This window comes from Somniosus microcephalus, chromosome 8, assembly GCF_052327205.1.
Source record: "Somniosus microcephalus isolate GS21.2 chromosome 8, FLI_Smic_1.0, whole genome shotgun sequence".
Classification (NCBI taxonomy): Eukaryota; Metazoa; Chordata; class Chondrichthyes; order Squaliformes; family Somniosidae; genus Somniosus; species Somniosus microcephalus.
Window position 1 is genome coordinate 148,031,883 of NC_140994.1, and position 13,866 is coordinate 148,045,748.

Genomic DNA, 13,866 nt, shown 5'->3' on the forward strand with positions numbered 1-13,866 from the left:
AGTGCGGATTGATTATCATTAGAAGATAGGTGCTGGCATCCTATTGAGCCAAAAATGTAAAAAGTATCCCTCCCCTCTTTGGCCTTTTATGGGCCTCAGTCTCCACCATCAGAGCAGCATGGTGCTGCTCCAATTTTTCTGCCGACAGTTGGGGCAGGTGCTTCTGTTGCACACGTAAAGGTGCGAAATGCCCACCCCGACTATTTAAATAATCCTCCATAATTTGGAATGGTGTTGTCACCCTTTGCTGTAGGCAGCTGGGAGTCCTGTTCCAGCACATTTCTGGAACCAAAGCAGGAGCTCTGGAATTTCAGCCGTTATATGTAAATTCTCACATTCTGACAGACATTTTTTTACATTACTTAAGGTACTAACAAAACTGAGTAATAAATAATTATTTACTCAAAATCTAGATTTAATTTCCATAGTTCCACAATATCCATACATCTCTTATAGTCCTTATGGTTATATGTTATGAATTTGGACTGAAAAGTTTGCCTTAATATTGTTTGAAGAATCAAGGAACATTTATATGACTACACGGACATGAATAATAATTTATGATACAAAATCATAACTTCATTTTATTTAAATAAAACTATGACCCATTGTAAAAATACTCACTGCTGTCAAAGATGGGATCTGATACAACTGAGCTAAGTCTACGTGTAAATTTGCCATCACTTCCTGGAAGGTATGGAGTGAACATCAGACGAACAACACTGAGATCCATGTACTTAGTCTGCTTCTGGGCTTCCTGATGGATTCTCTCTCTGTCTTCTTCTAACATTAAAAAAGGTTAACATAGCATTAAATCCTATACTCGTTAAGTAACACCAAGGGCTGTCACTATTATATACGGGGCCATAATTTTCTGTAACAGGGTATCGAACAGCATCCAGCGTTAGTTAGACTTGCCTTTGCCCGTTTAGTCACGGTGACATTTTGTGCTGCAAGTTGCTGAAAGTGCGAGCTGATAACATCGCAGCAAGGGAAACAGCGCAAGAACTGAGAAGGAAGTGTAAATTAGAGTGAATTTAATGCCAAATCAGGTACAGAAAGAGAAAGAAAGGAAGATTGGATTAAGAGAGGAAAAAAAGACAGAAAGTTAAAAAAAAAAATAATTTTACATTTTTTAAATCTCCAACAATAATTAAAACCTGAAGGAATGAGACACCACACTTGTAATACTTAATTTTCAGTGCCAGAGGCATTGCTTGGCAGTACTTAACACTTAGTTAAAAGGGTATTTAGACTGAAATGAATAAGACTTAACTTTCTATGGCGAGTTTAGTTCGTATCTATTGCACAAGTACAGCAACTTCACACCGATCAATGCATTTCAATGGTGAGACAGACAGCAAAATGCCGTGTTCGTGAAGCTAACGCTAGAGTCGCGCATCTTGAACAGGAACTTTTGGATTTTCCTGTTTAAATGTGCATCTGTCCCCACCTGAAGATGCTGTAGCATTTGCACATAAATAACGACGAGCGCCATTAGCCATGCTATTTTGGCAGCAAATTATAGCCCAAGGTGTCTGCATGTTGGTTATGGTTGTACCACACTGCAAAATTTAGCAATATTTTGATTTTTGTTTTAGCATTTTAGCTAGCTGGACAGGAGTAATAAGATTATTTTCTACTTGCTGTTATTGATAAAAACTGGCTTTCAGATTCATCTATTTTTTGTTGGTGATAGGGAACTAGCCAATTTAAAAGTTGGTACTGTAGTACAATGAATCTACATTTGCCAGTGTGGATAAGATTTGTTAGAGGCTGGTCTTATCCCTGCTACAGCTGCCTCTTGACTGTTATTTGGCAGTGAAGTCGTGGTATCAGATTTACAGAACTCCAACCCAATGCAGAAGCATTTGTGTGCAGGCAAAATAGTTGCACTTCCCACATCAGCCAATTACCAATTTGTGGTGAAAATTGTGGGCAGTTTTGTGGTAACTCACACCCACTAGATCTGGTTGAGACTATCCAAATTTACTTCAGAGAGAGGGAGTTCTAGCCAGTCAACAACAACAACAACTTGTATTTATATAGCGCCTTTAAAGTAGTAAAACGTTCCAAGGCGCTTCACAGGAGCGTTATAAAACAAAATTTGACATTGAGCCACATGAGGAGAAATTAGGGCAGATGACCAAAAGCTTGGACAAAGAGGTAGGTTTAAAGGAGCATCTTAAAGGAGGAACGAGAGGTAGAGAGGCGGAGAGGTTTAGGCAGGGACTTCCAGAGCTTCGGGCCTTGGCAGCTGAAGGCACGGCTGCCAGTGGCGTGATTATAATCAAGGAAGCTCAAGAGGCCAGAATTAGAGGAACGCAGGTATCTCAGAGGGTTGTGGGGCTGGAGGAGATAGGGAGTTAGTCAAAACTAGATTTCAGAACTCATGTTCTAGGGGTTTCCTCTACTAGTTACTGAATGCCAGTAACAGCTGAAAAAACAAACCACAGTGATATGCAAAGTACAGCAGGTGTGTATTTACATCATGAAACGAGGAGCTCAATGCTTTACCACTGGTGCTAAAACCAGCTAGCACCAATCAACATGAATTTCAGTTTACAGAACATTGTCAGTCGACACATTTAAATATTGAACGAACAATACAGCCTAATAGTATTAACTCACTCTGCAGCTGTTTCTGTTGCAATTCCATTTCGTTTTCATTATTTCCATTAGGAAGTGAAGCATTCCAATTATGGGTATCTGAAGTCCATGACTTAATCAGCTGTTCTTCTATAATTGCTACAACATCCTTCTTAGGGACATGAAGGATTCCAAGGTTGGCAAAGCTAATCAGAAAATATATTTGTTAGTCAACTTCACAGAGGCATTAAAAATGAAATCAGTACACCAGAATAGTCATTAAAAGGATTTTTATGATAACTTTATGTAAGATGTGTTACTAGTTACTGAGTGGTGCAATGAGTTAGCATACTTCCCTTTCATCTCTAGAATGTTAGTTCAGACTGTTGAGATCAAAGTTTCCTTACGCTATTATCTGTAAGGGGCCTATTTTAAGAGTTTAGGTAGTCTTAACCCAATTCCGAGTGCGTATGGGTCCACAGCAAAAACTGCCCACAATTTACAACAAATTGATAACAAATTGTCACTCCTACTCAGTGTGGTCATAAGGATGACTGTAGTGAGAAATGGAAAAAAATCACTTTGATGCATTATGGTAGGCAGCAGCTGCTGTTATAAGGTCGAAGTTGAAATGCATTGGTGTGAGAGAGCAGAGAAACCTTTATTCTGCATCTACCTGTCCTGTACTTGAGCAGGGAGTGTTTGATGTTAACAGTGAGTGCTCAAAATGCTAAATCGACTCATTCACCGGCACAGACATCACTTATCCTGATGAACACAAACACGAAAGGCCCGATACTTTATTCTGTATGGGGGAACACTTGGAGGAAGAGGAGGAGCAGCAGCATAAGCAATCAGCACCAGCAGCAGGTGGACCTCTCAGAAGACAACAGGTGAGGGGGCTGCTCATGGGAGGCCAAACCCAGCAAACAAGGTGTATCGGCCAAGAGTGAGTTTCTTGGGTCTATCTGAAGAGCAGTGCCTCAGGAGGCTGTGCTTCTCCAGACAGGCTGCTGCAGATCTCTGAAGCCTCCTGCAGCAGGGCCTACTGTTGTGTATGTACCTTTAAGAGAATAACTGGTCTCAGACTGCAGTACCGGCAGTGACCACCCCTGTATAAAAGGCGCTAGAGAGCCTCAGTTTGTTAGTTTTCACTATTGACTTCCACCAGTAAAGACTTGTTTGTTTTACCTCCTGCTGGTCCGTGTCTCAATCATTCACGGACTTAACACTGGCGACGAGTAAGAAACGAACTTACCTGCAACTCGGCAGCACCTCAGACGACGTTGTTGAAGGTTGGAGCCAGAAGAAAGAAAAAAAAAATTGAGTCCAAAGAAACTCGAGAAACGGGCGTCGACCGTCAATCATCGGTTTGAAAACTTGCAGGAGAGACTGTCAAGAGCCAGGTTCGGTTCATCAGTCTGTGGTTTCCCAGCTAGTCAGGCTGGTGGCAGGTAGTGCTCTGATCCTTCCTGGGCTGCGGCGGGCTGAAGCTCGATCGGGTGGCTTTTCAACGGGGCCGTGCAGCGAGTCGGGAGGCAAAGAGAGAGAGAGAGGGTGGAGCACACAGGGCGCGGCCGGTGATTCGAAGCCGGGCAGCGTTCGGACCTAAGAAGAGGGAGGGAAGTGTCCCAGAGGGTCCGCTCCACGACGGGAAAATAATAAAAGAAAAAGAATCAATATTTAACGTGCAAGAAACCGTGGAAAGCAGCGCCAACAACAGCGGGGAAGAAGGCAAAGCGCGGGAGGCGCCATTTTAGATTTGCAAGATGCCGAAGACTGGCTGTATCACTGCTTTTGATAATACATTAGAGGACTGGACCACGTATGTGGAAAGAGTCGAGGTATATTTCGAGGCAAACGAAATAGCAGAGGGGAAAAAGGCATCGATATTGCTAAACTTAATGGGCGCTAGAACGTACGGCCTATTGCTGGACCTGATTACTCCAGCCAAACCGAAGGCGAAGAGTTTTAACGAAATTGTTGCTGTCCTACAGGAACACTTAAACCCTGCACCGCTGTTGATAGCAGAAAGATTTAAATTCCACAGGAGAACTCAGCACATAGATGAGAGCAATGCTGAGTATCTTACAGAACTATGCAAGCTATCAAAGCACTGCCAGTTCGGAGCAGGACTGGCAGATACCCTACGGGTGAAGGAACACAGAAGAAGTTACTCTCAGAAAAAGAGCTGACGCTAGATAAGGCTTTCAGCGTGGCAGTATCGTATGAAGCAGCAGCCAGGGGAGCTGCAGAAATTCAACAAAAACCACAGGAATACGGCACCCACGAAATGACACGGGGATTTGCAAAATGTTATCGCTGCGGCAGAACTAACCATGACCAGAAGGACTGCTGGTCCAAAGACAAAATATGCAGGCAATGCGGGAAGATGGGACACATTGCACAAGTTTGCAGGTCTGGGAAGAAGACCAGCGACAACAAAAAGGCTACTAAGGAACCGTACAAGAAAGTACAAAAGATGACGGACAGTAGTTCCGAAGACCAGATGAGCGATAGTGAATCCGGGAACAGGAGACTAAGCTGTCTCAAACTTCACAATGTAATCGCAAAAGAGGATCACCGAACCATTTGGGTCACCCTCACGATAGCAGGGTCCCAAGTTAAAATGGAACTGGATACAGGATCAGCGCTAACCGTCATGAATCGACGAGACTACGAGCGGCTATTTTCACACATACCCTTGAGAGAGACATCCATCGTCTTGACGACGTATACAGGGCAAAAAGTATACCCCAGAGGAAAAATAAGGGTGCCTGTCGAATACAACGGCAAGAAAATACGGAAATTGTATCTCTACATACTGCCAAATGGTGGACCACCATTATTGGGACGGGAATGGATCAGGAAGATAAGCTTAGATTGGCACTCCATTCATGCAATGACGGTGGACGGTAAAAAAGATGAAGACGTCACTCCTGGACGATTGTCAACAATCTTAGCTAACGCCAAAGAGGTATTTCAACAAGAACTGGGCACGCTTAAAGGCGTAACCGCCTCGATAAAAATAGAAAAGAATGCAGTTCCCAAGTTTTTCAAAGCAAGACCGGTACCATATGCAATTCGCCCAGCCGTCGAGGCAGAGCTGGAGAAGGCAGGCGTGTTGTCTAAGGTCGACTGGAGCGAGTGGGCGACACCCATCGTTCCTGTCATGAAGAAAACGTTAAGCAATGAGTCCGGGGAGCAAAGGAAGATTCGCATCTGTGGGGATTTCAAGGTGATGGTGAACCCAGTCCTTCACACAGTACAATATCCTCTTCCAAGGATAGAAGCCATCTTCGCCTCACTGTCTGGAGGGAAGCGTTTTACAAAAATTGACCTTGCACAAGCATATTTGCAGATGGAGGTTGAAGAGTCCTCTAGGAAGTATCTCACGATAAACACTCACAAAGGTCTTTACCAGTATCATCGATTGGTATTCGGAATAGCATCGGCTCCGGCGATATGGCAAAGAGCGACGGAACAAGTCCTGCAAGGGATTCCGGGGACTCAGTGTTACTTGGACGACATCCTTGTAACAGGTGAAGATGACAGTGAACACCTTAACAACCTAGAACAGGTGCTCACTAGACTACGGGAACATGGGCTGCGAGCCAACTGCCCCAAGTGCGAATTTTTTAAGAAACAGATATCGTATTGTGGCCACGTGATTGATGAAGAGGGGTTACATAAGTCCCCTGACAAAATTGAAGCAGTTGTTAAGGCCCCAGTGCCTGAAAATGTGTCGCAACTGAGGTCATTCCTCGGATTGGTGAATTACTATCATAAGTTTTTGCCGAATTTGTCGACAATTTTGCACCCACTGAACGCCCTGCTACGAACGGGGGTAGCATGGAAATGGAGTGATGATTGTAAGCGTGCTTTTCAGAAGAGTAAGGACTTAATCACTTCAAGGGAAGTACTGGCTCACTACAACCCAGCACTGCCGATCAGACTGGCGTGTGATGCGTCTCCCTACGGCATTGGGGCGGTACTGTCACATAAGTTCCTTGATGGGTTAGAGAGGCCGATAGCATTTGCGTCACGCTCGTTAACTTCTGCCGAGCGTAACTACGCTCAGGTTGACAGAGAGGCCCTCAGCCTAGTGTGGGGGGTGAAGAAGTTCAATCACTACCTGCACGGTCAAAAATTTACTCTACTAACCGATCATCAACCTCTTGTCTCCATTTTCAACCCTCAGAAGGGCGTACCGATAATGACGGCACAACGGCTGTAGAGATGGTCCCTTTTCCTAGGGGCACACCAATATGACATCGAGTACAAAGGAACTAAACAGCATGGAAATGCTGATGGATTGTCACGCCTACCGTTGCCGACGGTGGAAGAAGAAGACCTTGCAGTGGATCCAACGGAGTTATTCCACTCGACCACAGTCGAAAGTCTCCCTGTGACGAATGCAAACATAGAAAACGAAACACGGAATGACCCGATACTATCACGGGTCTATGATTTAACGGTGAAGGGATGGCCAGCACATGGCGAACCACTGCTGCCAGCATTCTCGCCGAGAAGAGAACAGCTGTCAGTGTGCAGAGGGACCTTGATGTGTGGATCCAGAGTAGTAATTCCACCTAAGTTGACGGATAGAGTACTCAATGAGCTTCATGAGGGTCATCTGGGTGGGGTAAAAATGAAGAACTTAGCCAGAGCGTTTGTGTGGTGGCCGGGAATTGATAGAGAAATCGAAGAGATGACCAAGAGCTGTGCAGGATGCCAGAAGGTCCAAAACGCCCCACCACAAGCTCCTCTGCATCCATGGGAGTGGCCCTCATCGCCATGGCAACGGGTGCACATTGATTTTGCTGGTCCCTTCATGGACTCGATGTTTTTAATTGCGGTGGATGCACATTCAAAGTGGCCAGAGGTAATAAAAATGTCCTCAACCACCACGGAAAAAACTTTCACAGTTTTGCGAACCATATTCACCAGGAATGGGCTGTCTGAACAGATTTGCTCTGACAATGGACCACAGTTTGTGTCTGAAGAGTTCCGGAGGTTCTTAAAGAACAATGGCGTTAAGCATTACACATCTGCCCCATATCATCCAGCCACTAATGGATTGGCCGAGAGGCTTGTCCAAACTTTCAAGAAGGCTATCAAGGCAATGTGTAATGAAGATATACCCCTACAACACAAGGTGGACAACTTCTTGTTTGCCTACCGGAATGCGACACATGCGGTTACCAACCAAACTCCAGCCATGATGTTCTTCAATCGAAGACTACGATGCCACTTGGATTTGGTTAAGCCAAACGTCCGAAGAGATGTGGAGAACAGGCAGTTTCAGAATATGAATGAAAGGCCGACCAGGGGTTTTAAGATAGGTCAACCAGTTTTGGCCCGGGACTACCGCACTGAGAAATGGCAGCCAGGAACGATTTGTACACGGCAAGGACCTCTCATGTATACCGTGGACGTTGGGGAGAGCATTGTAAGACGCCATGCTGACCAGATTCTAGAGTCACTGGAAAACGTCAACTCCACACCACGATCTGATACACCTGGTAATGAAATTGACGTTCCAATTGCAGCTACCGCAGAACCGGTAATATTGGAAGCAGATGAACCAAACAAAGACATTGATCCCGACGCAACATTGCCAGTAGAACCTGATACCCCAAAGAGGCGTTATCCAGACAGAATCAGGAAGCCTCCTCAAAGACTGAACTTATAATTGCTTAAACTTAACCAATGTATCTAGCAACAGTAATTGTGATTGTAATTCGTTATCATTTAGTTGTTAAATGAATGTTATGTACTGTTTATCTAAAAGGGGAGGAATTGTTGTGTATGTACCTTTAAGAGAATAACTGGTCTCAGACTGCAGTACCGGCAATGACCAACCCTGTATAAAAGGCGCTAGAGAGCCTCTGTTTGTTAGTTTTCACTATTGACTTCCACCAGTAAAGACTTGTTTGTTTTCACTCCTGCTGGTCCGTGTCTCAATCATTCACGGACTTAACACCTACTGCCTGCTGGAAAATGTCAAACTCACCACCTTAACTTCTTTGCCACAAGTTCATCCCAGGCTGTTACAGGGGACATCACAGTCTGCAGTACACAGCTGCATTAAACAGGGCACTGACGCTCTGTTCACCAGGGCGAAGCCACACATTTCCTTCCCCATTGACCTCAGCAGTCAATAGGACACAGCTTGGGGATTTGCAGCAGTTGTTGTCTTCAGGACAGGGCATCACTGATTGCACGTATTTTGCTATTAGGGCACCAGAACACAAGCAGAAGCATTCCCACTCCGGGTTAAAATCGGAGCTGTCGTGTGCAGCCAATAGTGCCATGGGATCTTTTACATCCACCTGAATCGGGCTTCAATTTGTCTGGGCACATATAGGGCTCATCTGAAATGTAGCACTTCTGACAATGGATCATTCCCTTGGTATTGTACCGAAGTGCCAGCATAAAGTAAGTGTTCAAGTCCTGGAGTGAGGCTTGAACTCACAACCCTCTGACTCAAAAGTAGGAGTGCTACTCTGAGCTAAGGTGACACTACAGATGAGGGAGTCAAGGGTATGTGGTTGAAAATTTGCAACAAAATTAGCCAATCAGGCTCAAGCTACCCCACTTATCATCCAACCAGGAAGTGCCTCCTCTGGCAAGAAAAAGGGGAGCATAGAAAATGTTGGGTCATTACTTCAGCTTATACAGTTGGGATCAGTCAACATGGGTGAGAACATCCAAATGCAGTCTATATAGAGGATGCATAGTTCCCATTCTGATTCGGTCAGAATCTGGAGCAGAGCCTGAAACAGCCAATCAGGAAGAAAAGAAAAAGAAGCAGTAGAGTTTGAGTCAGTTGCGAGAAAGTTGCTAGAATCTGTCATTAGGGATAGAGTGACTGATCACTTGGACAAATATAAGCTGATCAGAGAGAGCCAACATGGCTTTGTCAAGGGTAAGTCATGTCTGACTAATCTAGTTGAATTTTTGGAGGTGGCCACTAATAAGGTAGATAAGCGAGTCTCTATGATGTTATCTATATGGACTTCCAGAAGGCATGCAATAAGGTTCCACAAGGAATCAAAAAGGCTAATGGAATGTTGGCCTTTATCTCAAGGGGACTGGAATAGAAAGGGGAGGAAGTGATGCTTCAGTTGTAGAGAACCTTGGTCAGACCCCATCTGGAGCACAGCGTTCAGTTTTGGGAACTGCACCTCAGGAAGGATATACTGACCTTGGAGGGGGCCAGAATGATACGGTCATATCTATTTGCAACACCAAATTTCTGATTAGTCCCCTTGGAGGACAAGACACACCCAACAGTTTGTCTGGAATGTGTAATTTGATCCTGCCTGCTAGAATAATCAAGATCTTTTCAAAGTGTATTTTGATCAATTCAATGTGACAGCCAGACTCCAGAGCTCACAATGTTAACACTACTGCTTTCAGAGAACAGACATGGTTCACCGTCCTGGGTTAGGAGCACTCACAGCGCTCACGCTGCCGAGTTCAGGTTGGAAGGGGTGAGGCCATGGAGGGCTCTTAACATGAGGATGAGAATTTAAAATCAAGGTGTTGGTGGACAATGTTCCCCCTAATTTATTTTTGTGTGCACGGGCCCTTTAACGGGCTGCACGGCACATTCAACATTTCGTGCATGCGCAAAATCTCCCATTCAAAGGCCGGTAAGTGGCCTGTGCGGCTGCGCAGCTTAGCAGGAACCTTGTTGGTGGACCATGAGCAAATGTAGGTCAACAAGAACAGGGGTGATGGGTGAATGGGACTTGCTGCATGTTAGGATACGTGCAGATTTTCGGATGATCTCAAGTTCATTGAGGGTGGAACATGGCAGGCTGGTCAGGAGAACATTGGAATAGGCGAGTCCGGCAAATAACACACAAATGTAGTGTTATGCATGTTGTAGGACCAACACAGAATATGCTCTCATTTTTAAAAATTCATTTATTGCCCATTTCTAGTTCCTCTTGAGAGGGTGATAGTGAGCTCCCTTCTGGAACCGCTGCGGTCTGTTGGCAGGGAGGGGTGGGGGGAGGTGGGCAGAGGAGAGGGAGAATGTAGTGCTGGTAAAGGGGATGGGGGTGGAAGAATGTGATACAGGCCTAACAAAAGGCAGGAGAATGTTATCTCTCTTCCCATCTGGATCACGTTCTTGATCTCATCATCCCCCACTCCCGCCCCCTTTAGACCTGGATCACATTATTTCTCCCCCTCCCCACACTTCTCACTGTGCTCCCCCCACTCCCAACAAGATCCCCTCTCCTCTCACCACTTCGATCCGCTCTCCGCTCCCTACTCCTCTCCCCCCTTTGATCCCCTCTCCTCTCCCCCCTTCGATCCCCTGTCCCCTACCCCCTTCGATCCCCTCTCCTCTCCCCCCTTCGATCCCCTCTCCTCTCCCCCCTTGATCCCCCTCCTCTCCCCACCTCGATCCCCTCTCCTCTACCCCCTTCGATCCCTCTCCTCTCCCCACCTCGATCGCCTCTCCTCTCCCCACCTCGATCCCCTCTCCGCTCCCCACCTCGATCCCTTCTCCTCTCGCCCCTTCGATCCCCTCTCCTATCCCCACCTCGATCCCTTCTCTCCCCCCTTCGATCCCCTCTCCTCTCCCCACCTCGATCCCCTCTCCTCTCCCCCCTTCGATCCCCTCTCCTCTCCCCACCTCGATCCCCTCTCCTATCCCCACCTCGATCCCTGCTCCTCTCCCCACCTCGATCCCCTCTCCTCTCCCCACTTCGATACCTTTTCCTCTCCCCCCATCGATCCCCTCTCCTCTCCCCACCTCGATCCACTCTCCTCTCCCCACCTCGATCGCCTCTCCTCTCCACCCTTCGATCCCTTCTCCTCTCCCCCCTTCGATCCCCTCTCCTCTCCCCGCTTCGATCCCCTCTCCTCTCCCCACCTCGATCCCCTCTCCTCTCCCCCCTTCGATCCCCTCTCCTCTCCACCCTTCGATCCCCTCTCCTCTCCCCCCTTCGATCCCCTCTCCTCTCCCCCCTTCGATCCCCTCTCCTCTCCCCACCTCGATCCCCTCTCCTCTCCCCACCTCGATCCCCTCTCCTCTCCCCACCTCGATCCCCTCTCCTCTCCCCACCTCAATCCCCTCTCCTCTCCCCCTTCGATCCCCTCTCCTCTCCCCCCTTCGATCCCCTCTCCTCTCCCCCCTTCGATCCCCTCTCCTCTCCCCCTTCGATCCCCTCTCCTCTCCCCACCTCGATCCCCTCTCCTCTCCCCACCTCGATCCCCTCTCCTCTCCCCACCTCGATCCCCTCTCCTCTCCCCACCTCGATCCCCTCTCCTCTCCCCACCTCGATCCCCTCTCCTCGTCCCACGTCGATCCCTTCTCCTCTCCCCCCTTCGATCCCCTCTCTTCTCCCCACCTCGATCCCCTCTCCTCTCCCCATCTCGATCCCCTCTACTCTCCCCCCTTCGATCCCCTCTCCTCTCCCCACCTCGATCCCCTCTCCTCTCCCCACCTCGATCCCCTCTCCTCTCCCCCCTTCGATCCCCCTCCTCTCCCCACCTCGATCCCTGCTCCTCTCCCCCCTTCTATCCTCTCTCCTCTCCCCCCTTCGATTCCCTCTCCTCTCCCCCTTCAATCCCCTCTCCTCTCCCCCCTTCGATCCCCTCACCTCTCCCCGCTTCGATCGCCTCTCCTCACCCCACCTCGATCCCCTCTCCTCTCTGTAGTGTATGTAACTGTTCCACCTTTAAGAGAACTATTTTAAGGGTTGCACTACTTTATCTTGGCTGCTGTATACTGTAATACCGGTGGTGACCACACCGGTATATAAGTGCTGTGTAATGATTTATTGGGCAGTTCCGCCCTGACTTTCAACGAGTAAAGACCTGTTAAAGTTTACTCTTGTGGTCTGTGTATTAATTCTCAATATAACACACAGACTTAACAGTGGCGACGAGTACGATCTTACCCTGTGGCAGAGATACATCCAAGGCAGTTTAACGGGCGTCGAGAGGAGGCATCCGCCCTCATCATTCTGCTGAGAAAAGACTCGGGTCTGCAGAGCGAAGGAAGAATTCTGACACAAAGCCTTCCATCAGCAACAGGCAGTGATCATCCCTTCTATCACGGTGGTGGGTAAGCCGATCAGCGACGAGCAGCAGGTCGGCCACGTTGGCGTGAAGTAGGGGAGGGAAAAACGGAGGATACAAGGGCGGAGAACTCGACCACGGCCGGGGAAAAGAGCCGGACAGAAGTCGGGGCCAGAGGCGCTGAGACTGGGGCAGCGTAGGCACGGGAGCCGCGGTGAAAAGTCGGGGCCAGAGGCGCTGAGACGCACGGGAGCCGCGGTGAATGCAAACACAGCCGGTGTAAAAGACCGGGCTGCAAGCGGGCTGGGAGACGCAACAGCGTCGAGAGGGAGCTCGACCGCGACCGGGGAGAAAGGCCGGGCAGCTACCGAGGCCGCGAGGCACAGCGACTGGGTCAGCGTAAGGCGCGGGAGAAAATAAAAAAAATAAAAAACCGCGGAGAACTCAGCTGCAGCCGGGGGAAAGGACCGGACTGCAAGAGGGGCTGGGAGGCACGATTTGGAAACCGCTGGGGAGGGCGAACGCAGCAATACGGCAATCACCATTACAGCCAGCGGGGGAGAAAGGCAAACGCGGGAAGCCGCCATTTTCATAGGCGGGAGAAGAAGACAAGCGCGGGAAACCGCCATTTTGGAAAAAAAATAAAAGGAAAAATTTCTTTTTGTTTCTCAAGAAGGATGCCTAAGCGTGGTAACATCAACGATTTCGATCCCGATGTTGAAGATTGGGCCACGTATGTAGAACGCATAGAGATATATTGTAAGGCAAATAAAATATCAGATGAAGATAAAGCACTAACCTTACTAAACTCAATGGGTGCGAAGACATACGGGCTATTGAAGCATCTTCTATCACCAGCTAAACCGGCGGATCAGACTTTCGCTAAAATTGTTGCTGTTCTGAAAAATCATTTGAACCCCACACCGCTGATGTTAGCGGAACGATTTAAATTTTATGCGAGAACGCAACTGAAAGAGGAAAGCAACGCGGAGTATTTAATTGAACTGCGTAAGTTAGCGAAATACTGTCAGTTTGGGGAAAGCCTGACAGAGGCACTGAGAGACAAATTCGTGTGTGGGTTGTCGAAAGAAGGAACACAAAAGCGGCTACTTGAAGAGAATGATCTTACACTTGATAAGGCTGTCACTATTGCAGCATCGCACGAAGCCACAGCGAGAGGCACTGCGGAAATGCAGCTGAAGGCAACGGTACTCAGCGTAGATCAAATGG

At 47.7% G+C, this 13,866-nt stretch overlaps 1 protein-coding gene across 1 annotated transcript in view; it reads right to left on the reverse strand.

Annotated features, from left to right (window-relative positions):
- LOC147113860 (nuclear factor NF-kappa-B p105 subunit-like) overlaps positions 1–13,866 on the reverse strand; it is an 88,303-nt gene that overhangs the window by 19,936 nt on the left and 54,501 nt on the right. The window contains exons 5-6 of the mRNA XM_085995236.1: positions 2,632–2,795; positions 625–783 (exon numbers count right to left, since the gene is read on the reverse strand). Of these exons, the coding sequence (XP_085851362.1) occupies positions 625–783; positions 2,632–2,795 (323 nt within the window). The remainder of the gene's footprint in view (positions 1–624; positions 784–2,631; positions 2,796–13,866) is intronic.